The sequence below is a fragment of the Amblyraja radiata genome, chromosome 2 (assembly GCF_010909765.2).
Source record: "Amblyraja radiata isolate CabotCenter1 chromosome 2, sAmbRad1.1.pri, whole genome shotgun sequence".
Lineage (NCBI taxonomy): Eukaryota > Metazoa > Chordata > Chondrichthyes > Rajiformes > Rajidae > Amblyraja > Amblyraja radiata.
This window is the reverse complement of record NC_045957.1, coordinates 119,605,941-119,614,214: the sequence shown is the minus strand read 5'-3', so window position 1 is coordinate 119,614,214 and position 8,274 is coordinate 119,605,941. Positions and strand designations below refer to the sequence as shown.

General features: G+C 47.5%; 1 protein-coding gene across 2 annotated transcripts in view; it reads right to left on the bottom strand.

The window, feature by feature from the left end:
* Positions 1–4,133: 4,133 nt before the first annotated feature.
* Positions 4,134–8,274, bottom strand: part of gfod1 (glucose-fructose oxidoreductase domain containing 1) — a 61,610-nt gene continuing 57,469 nt past the window's right edge. For both annotated transcript variants that reach the window (XM_033014444.1, XM_033014449.1), the window contains one exon: positions 4,134–5,688. In XM_033014444.1, the coding sequence (XP_032870335.1) occupies positions 4,769–5,688 (920 nt within the window). In that variant the 3' untranslated portion in view covers positions 4,134–4,768. The remainder of the gene's footprint in view (positions 5,689–8,274) is intronic.

Below are 8,274 nucleotides of genomic sequence, written 5' to 3'. Positions count from 1 at the left end.
AATCATGTCTGATCTATCTCTCCCTCCTAACCCTATTCTCCTGCCTTCTCCCCATAACCCCCGACACCCGTACTAATCAAGAATCTATCTATCTCTGCCTTAGAAATATCAATTGACTTGGCCTCCACAGCCGTCTGGCAATGGATTCCACAGATTCACCACCAAATCATATTTTTTAAATTTAGTTTAGAAGGATGAGGGAGGGATCTCACTGAAATCATAATTGCTCCAAAGAAGCGCGTGCAGGCAAAATTCCATTGAGAGCAAATTCCCACAGAAATGGTTCCTATCACCATCTATCCTGGGTAAAATCCTTGTGGAGGGAACTGTGCACATGGAAAACAGGCACAGTTAGATCCCGTCTCCAAACTCCAGTGTCGTCGACTTACAAACATTTGCAAAAAGCTGGACTGCTCTCTCCCCAAAGGCATGACGCCATTTAAGATTCATAAAAGATATTCAAAGGTAGACACAAAATGCTGAAGTAACTCAGCGGGACAGGCAGCATCTCTGGAGAGAAGGAATGGGTGACATTTCGGGTCGAGACCCTTCTTCAGACTGATGTCAGGGGAGTGGGCGGGACAGAGATAGAATGTAGTCGGAGACAGTAAGACGTGGGAGAACTGGGAAGGGGGAGGGGATGGAGAGAGAGGGAAAGCAAGGGCTATCTGAAGTTAGAGAAGTCAATGTTCATACCGCTGGGGTGTAAGCTACCCGAGCGAAATATGAGGTGCTGTTCCTCCATTTTGCGCTGGGCCTCACTCTGACAATGGAGGAGGCCCAGGACAGAAAGGTCAGATTGGGAATGGGAGGGGGGAGTTGAAGTGCTGAGCCACCGGGAGATCAGGTAGGTTAAGGCGGACTGAGCGGAGGTGTTCGGCGAAACGATGGCCGAGCCTGCGCTTGGTCTCGCCGATGTAGAGAAGTTGTTGATATTCCTTGGATCTGTATATGAGGGCATGTAACATCGGAACAGTGTCCAGGACAAATTGCACGCAACAGGATATCGTAACAGTGCATACTGAGTGCTTTACATATTACTAGCTCCACATACGAGACAAAAAGCGCAACATTTATTCAGCTTAACAAACAAAGCCCCCGCAAACCGTTAGCTAACAAGTCGAGACAGACACAGAATTAAGCTGAACTAACAATACAGAATCTTAAAATCCCTTCACAGTACTGAGACTTGTTGCTTTATACACATTTTAAATAAAAAGCATTTTAACAAACTAAGTATGATCTGTCCTATCAATCATAAATAAAATATAAATTTTGTACCGTCTCTGGTACTAGCTTTTTTTTCATCCCCTTGATAAATATTTTGTCCTGCATATATACAGATATTCATGCTAAGAATACTATAAATAACACAAATATTTCACAGACATTGTATCCTCTGTACAGACAACATCGCGTTTCAAACAAAAAAACATGAAATCAACACATTTCATCATGAATATTAATTTTCATCTCATCATTAATAATATCTAATTTCAAAAACAAATGCAGAGCGCTGTTTTGAGTGAGCGCTTTCATTCACAGCCAGGAACTGTTTTATGGAATTCAGGCATTGGTTAGTTTTGTTTAGTTTAGAGATACAGCGCGGAAACATAACCTTCGGCCCACCTGGTCCACGCCAACCAGCGATCCCCGCACGTTAGCAATATTCTACACGCAATAGGGACAATTTATAATTTATAGAGCTGAGATGGATAGATTCTTGATTAGTACGGGTGTCAGAGGTTACGGGGAGAAGGCAGGAGAATGGGGTTAGGAAGGAGAGATAGATCAGCCACAATTGATGGGCCGAATGGCCTAATTCTGCTTGTGAGCATATGAGCTTCTGAAACTTATGAACATGGAGACGAGGAAACACTTTTTCTCACAGAGAGTTGTGAGTCTGTGGAATTCTCTGCCTCAGAGGGCAGTGGAGGTCGGTTCTCTGGATACTTTCAAGAGAGAGCTAGATAGGGCTCTTAATGATAGCGGAGTCAGAGGATATGGGGAGAAGGCAGGAACGGGGTACTGATTGTGGATGATCAGCCATGATCACGTTGAATGGCGGTGCTGACTCTAAGGGCCGAATGGTCTACTCCTGCACCTATTGTCTATTGACTCTCTCTCTCGACTATCTTTGGAAGCTACACCTTTCAGTTGTCGCGGTTCCAGTCACTGCAACTGCCTCCCTTTGCCTCACAGACGCTTAAATTCTTCGATAAGCAACTCACTAAAATGTAATAACAAGGAACTTTTTTCGGATATTTTTGTAAGGCAGGGATTGACAGGTTGTTGATTAGTACGGGTGTCAGGGGTTAGGCGTCGAAGGCAGGAGAACGGGGTTGAGAAGGAGAGATAGATCCGCCGTGATTGAATGGCGGAGTGGACTTGATGGGCCGAATCAGGAAACAGGGACCTGGGTTTAAGGTGAGAGGGGAAAGGTTTAATAGGAACCTGAGGGGCGACTGTGCAGAGGGTGGTGAGTATATGGAATAGGCTGCTGCAGGAGGTAGTTGAGGCAGGTACTATATTATTAAAAATACATTTGCACAGGTTTAGTGGAATATGGGCCAGACGCGGGCAGGTGGGACTCGTGTAGACGGGGCATGTTGGTCGGCGTGGGCAAGTTGGGCCGAAGGGCCTGTTTCCACGTTGTATGACTCTATAAGTCTACATTCTTCACATTGCAAGGAATTCCTCTCTGTCACTTGTGCTGCAAAAGCAACTGGTATTGCATGCACTTTGCATAGTAAACTGCGCCTAGCGGCCTCAAAATATAAAAAAATATATGTAATTTCTGATAACAGGGGTCGTTTTATGATCTAGTGCTTCCCGCCACACATCTTTGTGCAATGGTTAACAGGAACAAAGAATTTCTGCAAATCATTTTTTTTTTTGCATATCAGGCTCAACACATTCAGTCAACATATAATTAATAGATCGCCGCATGCAAAGATGCTTTCTCCTGTTCTGCAATGTTCTGGGATACTAAACTGTAAAATGTACCCCATTTCCCAACATGATAAACTCAAACTAAAGTCCCAACTTACTGGGACGATAACACATCGAACAGAAATGAAGAAACAATTGTCATTTCAAGAGCCTACAATGGCCCTCGTTTGGGTGATCAATCATCAATCGCGCGACTTGTTGATCTCAATACGGGTCCGTCACCGATTTTCCGGCACCCCTCGCTTCCGCAGCCTTTCCCGACTATCCGTTTCGCCGGACCGACCGAGGTCACGGCCAAAGATCCTATAGATAGACCACTCCTGCTAAATGCAATGGGCTGACGTGTAGTACGCAACCCAACGGAACGTGGGCCTTTTTTTCATCCATTTCCATAACCGGACCCGACCCGACCCGACCCACAGTGTAATCAACGTTGAGGGGGAACAGTTTGTGTTAATAAATTAAAATTCTGAAAATGAGGAGAAGATTTTTACCAAATAACTTTTATTTTTACGAGGATGTTTCCGTAACCGGCTTCCGTCTCCGCACTATTATCCTATGGGATCTTTGGTGTGGAGACGGAAGCCGGTTACGGGAAATGGGGCCTTAAATTACCCATGAATCTTCCCATGACCGTACTACGTCTTTTTCGTCGAGTGGACCATCTTGCTCGCTATAGGATCTTTGGTCTCTGCCTCCGAGATGAGTCCGACAGTTGCGGAACGTTCCGCCGAGGGGGCCGATATACCGGCCCACAAAGTCGGCCTCGGGAGTCGGCTACAGGAGCGGATCTGCCGGATCCGGCCGGGCCGGAGTTCCAGAGACCCCGGCCGCAGGGGGGCAGCTTCGACCCGCCAATCGGCCGCGGAAGTCCCGATGAGGTCGAGATCGGCCGCCTCACCCAGCCTAGGCGCCACTTTTTCGTGGGAACTCTTGTATAATTTTGTCCGGATTAAAGGAGGTGTCGGACCACCGCTTGCCGGGAAATCGGTGGTGGACGTTAGTTTAGTTTGGAGATACAGCGCGGAATCAGGCCCTTCAGTCCTCACTGACCCCTGTACACTAACACTACCCTACACACACCAGGGACAATTTACCTTCACACCAAGCCAATTAACCTACAAACCTGTACGTCTTTGGAGCGTGGGAGGAAACCGAAGAACTTGGAGAAAACCCACGCAGGTCACGGGGAGAACGTGCAATCTCTGTGCAGACAGCACCCGTAGTCGGGATCGAACCCGGGTCTCCGGCGCTGTGTGGCAGCAACTCTACCGCTGCGCCACCGTGACGCCCTGTAATGCTATTCTTGCCACGCACATCGGTTTACATTTACTTGGCATGTCGCAAATACATTTTGTAGACATGCCAACATTTATTAAGCCAGGGAAGCCCATACTATTCATGCTACAAGCTTTGGGTACAAAATCGTGAGGGGAATAGATTGGGTGGACGCACGGAGTCTCTTGCCCAGAGTAGGGGAATCGAGGACCAGGGGACATCGGTACAAGGTGAAGGGAAAAATATTTTAGGGATCTAAGCGGTAACTGTTCAGTTGTGGGTGTGTTTAACGAGTTGCCGGAGGAGGTAGTTGAGGCTGGGACTATCCCAATGTTTAAGATACAGTTAGACAGGTAGATGGATAGGACAGGTTTGGAGGGAGATGGGCCAAGCGCAGGCAAGTGGGACTAGTGTAGCTGGGGCATGTTGGCCGGTGTGGGTAAGTTGGGCCGAAGGGCCTGTTTCCACACTGTATCACTCTATGCTCATTGAAAGGTTTGCTTTGCACCCTGGCTGAGACGACTTGCTGTGGAGGTTATCAGTACAGTAGGGACATTCGACTTCGACGCATTGCCTCACTGATCAGATAAGCGGGGCTGATCTCGGGTTCTTCCGTCATGACCTCGATGTTCTGCCACTCGCCCGTCTCGTTGGACTTCTTGATGGTGTCCACCACCGAGAGGGCGTACAAGCAGTCCTCGAAGGTTGCTGCCATGGACAGAGGCCTCCCGTCCCAGGTGCGCCGGTCCTCCTGGTCTTGGAAGGCCTGGCGGATGGCCCGCACCATCATCACGGTGCCGCGGAGGAAGGGGACGGGGCAGTCGCGGAAGGCCTTCTCCGGCAGGAGCCCGTCGCTCAGCGGGGCCGAGTCCTCCAGGATCAGCTCCCTCCGGCCCGAGCTGTTGCGCTGGCCGTGCAGGTCGCTGCCGCTCACGGTCAGTCGGCCGGCTGAGCCCACCACCGTCACGTCCTGCTTGAAGTCCCCCGGCACGTTGAAGTTGAGCGTGACGGTGCAGCACGCTCCGGCCTCCAGCACCATCTGGAAGGTGCAGAAGTCGTCGCTGGTGATCTGCCGGATGCCCCGGATGTGCTCCGTCTGCTTGACGAAGGTCTTGAGGAAGCCGTGGACCTTGACGGCCCTCTGGCCGGTCAGGAAGGTCAGCAGGTCGATGATGTAGCTGCCCACCGAGTGGAGACCCCCGCCGCCCATCAGGTCGTCGCAGCTCCAGTTGTACTTCTTGCCCAGGAGGCTCCCGCTGTGGACCTGGACCTCGCAGATCATGGGCTCCCCCACGTAGCCCTCCTGGATCATCTGCTTCATCTTGACGAAGGCCGGCAGGAAGCGCAGCGCGTTGCCCATGATGCTCATCAGTTTGGGGTAATAGTGGGCGGCCGACATCATCTGGAACGCATCCAGAGGCGTCGCTGCTCGGTCGCAGATGACATTCTTCCCAATTCCTGGTGGAAGAAGGGGAGAATAAACGACGTTAGCGTGTGGTCACCTCTTTACATGTTTAATCAACAATGTTTTATAGGGGGGTTGCACGTAAGGTCATGGGTCACAGGGCTCGACGCACGGAGCCGCTAAATCCAACTGGAAGACATCCGTCACTTCCGGTACATGTTATTAATACAAGAAACGCGTACTTTTCTACCTGTTAAAAACCGCCAAAATGTTGAATTTTTGCGCTGAAAAAAATTGTGGGAGTCGGGGTAAGTGTGAGAGACATGTACCCAACTTTAGAATTCCAAACGTGAAGTGAAATGAAGGTATAGAGAAGCGAGAACTGAAGGGATTACAGCAGCTAAAGTGCTTGGTAAACATTGAAAATATTGGGAATTATCGCGTTTGCTCTGCATTTCATCAAGTAAGGCATTATTTGTGTTTTTTCTTGATTCCTTTGGTATCTAAAAAGTCTCAGAAGTGATAAATCTGGCTGTAAATTTTTCTTCAGATGCATTTTCATTTTGTATGTAAAAACCCACGAGACCCATGGGCGATTTAAAAAAATTACAGCCAGATTTATCACTTCTGAACCTTTTTAGATGCCAAAGGAATCAAGAAAAAACACAAATAATGCCTTACTGTTGATGAAATGCAGTGAGCAAACGGCCAATGTTCGCCAAGCACTCTGGCTGTTGTTGTCCCTTCAGCTCTCGTTTCTATCCACCGTCATTTCTCCTCACTTTTGGAATTCTGAAGTAGGCTAAATGTCTCACACGCTTATCCCGATTTCCATAATTATTTACAGCGCAAAAATTGACAATTTCAGCGGGTTTTAACGGGCCCGCTACGCTGGAAACAATGGTAAGTGCCTACCTGCAGTTCATCGCGTGTAATCCATTTGGAGTAGCGTAGCAACAGTACGGGTCATGGGTCGTGACCCGACTGCCGTGAAACCTCCCTATTATTAATGTTTAATACATCGGGCCCTGTAGCAGCGACTGCGGAGGCCTCAATAGGCCCGACGTTGGATGGACAAGGGGATGGTGACTGGACTTTGTGCTTTCTTTTTTTTTCCCCTTTTTCCTTCCGCCCACTAATATTTAATATGTAAAAGAATATGTGATTCTGTTCCATTCTGTTTGTAGTTTGTTTGGTTGTTTGTTTGTTTGGTTTTTTGCACAAAGTCCGCGAGCATTGCCACTTTTCATTTCACTACACATCTCGTATGTGTATGTGACGAATAAACTTGACTTGACTTGACTTGACTTTCCCTCACAGTGGGAACCATTGTGGGGGGATGTTTTTATGTTTTATGTTACATTTCTTTACAATGTTATGTTTGTATTCTTATTAATGTGCTGCAATGGCAACTTGAATTTCATTGCACCAATTGGTGTATGTGACAATAAATGAGCCTTATGAACCTTAATGTTTTATGTATCATTCTTAACTGTCACTGTGTGTCATGTTGTCACTTGTGGGCGGAGCACCAAGGCAAATTCCTTGTATGTGAATACTTGGCCAATAAACTTATTCGTTCATTCATTCATTCATACATTTAGCACATAGAGCATAGAACAATAGACAATAGACTATAGGTGCAGGAGTAGACCATTCCGCCCTTTGAGCCAGCACCTCCATTCAATGTGATCATGGCCAATGTGATCATGTCCAAACCCTTAATAATCTTATATGTTTCAGAAAGATACCCTCTCATCCTTCTAAATTCCAGAGTATGCAAGCCCAGCCGCTTCATTCTCTCAGCATATGACAGTTCCTCCATCCCGGGAATTAACCTTGTGAACCTACGCTGCACTCCTTCAATAGCAAGAATGTCCTTCCTCAAATTAGGCGACCAAAACTGCACACAATACTCCAGGTGTGGTCTCAGTAGGGCCTTGTACAACTGCAGAAGGATCTCTTTGCTCCTATACTCAACTCCTCTTATTATGACGGCCAACATGCCATTTGCTTTCTTCACTGCCTGCTGTACCTGCATGCTTACTTTCATTGACTGATGAACAAGGACCCCAGATCCCGTTGTACTTTCCCTTTTCCCAACTTGACACCATTTGGATAATAATCTTTATAATTTCCGTTATCATTGTTATATTTTTTGAGTATCTTTCATTCATTTGTTCTATATCTCTCTATATCACCATCTATATCTCTTGTGTAGGAAAGAACTGCAGATGGTGGTTTAAATAGAAGGTAGACACAAAATGCTGGAGTAACTCAGCGGGACAGGCAGCATCTCTGGAGAGAAGGAATGGGTGACTTTTCGGGTCGAGACCCTTCTTCGGACTGATGTCAGAGGAGTGGGCGGGACAAAGATAGAATGTAGCTGGAGACAGTAAGACTAGTGGGAGAACTGGGAAGGGGTTGAGGACTGAAGAGGGATCTCGACCCGATACATCACCCATTCCTTCTCTCCAGAGATGCAGCCTGACCCGCTGAGTTACTCCAGCTTTTTGCGTGTCTATCTCCGGTAGTAAACTGGCATCTGCAGTTCCTTCCTCCTGGATGGCATGTTGGCCTTCATAACAAGAGGAGTTGAGTATTGGAGCAAAGAGGTCCTTCTGCAGTTGGACAGGGCC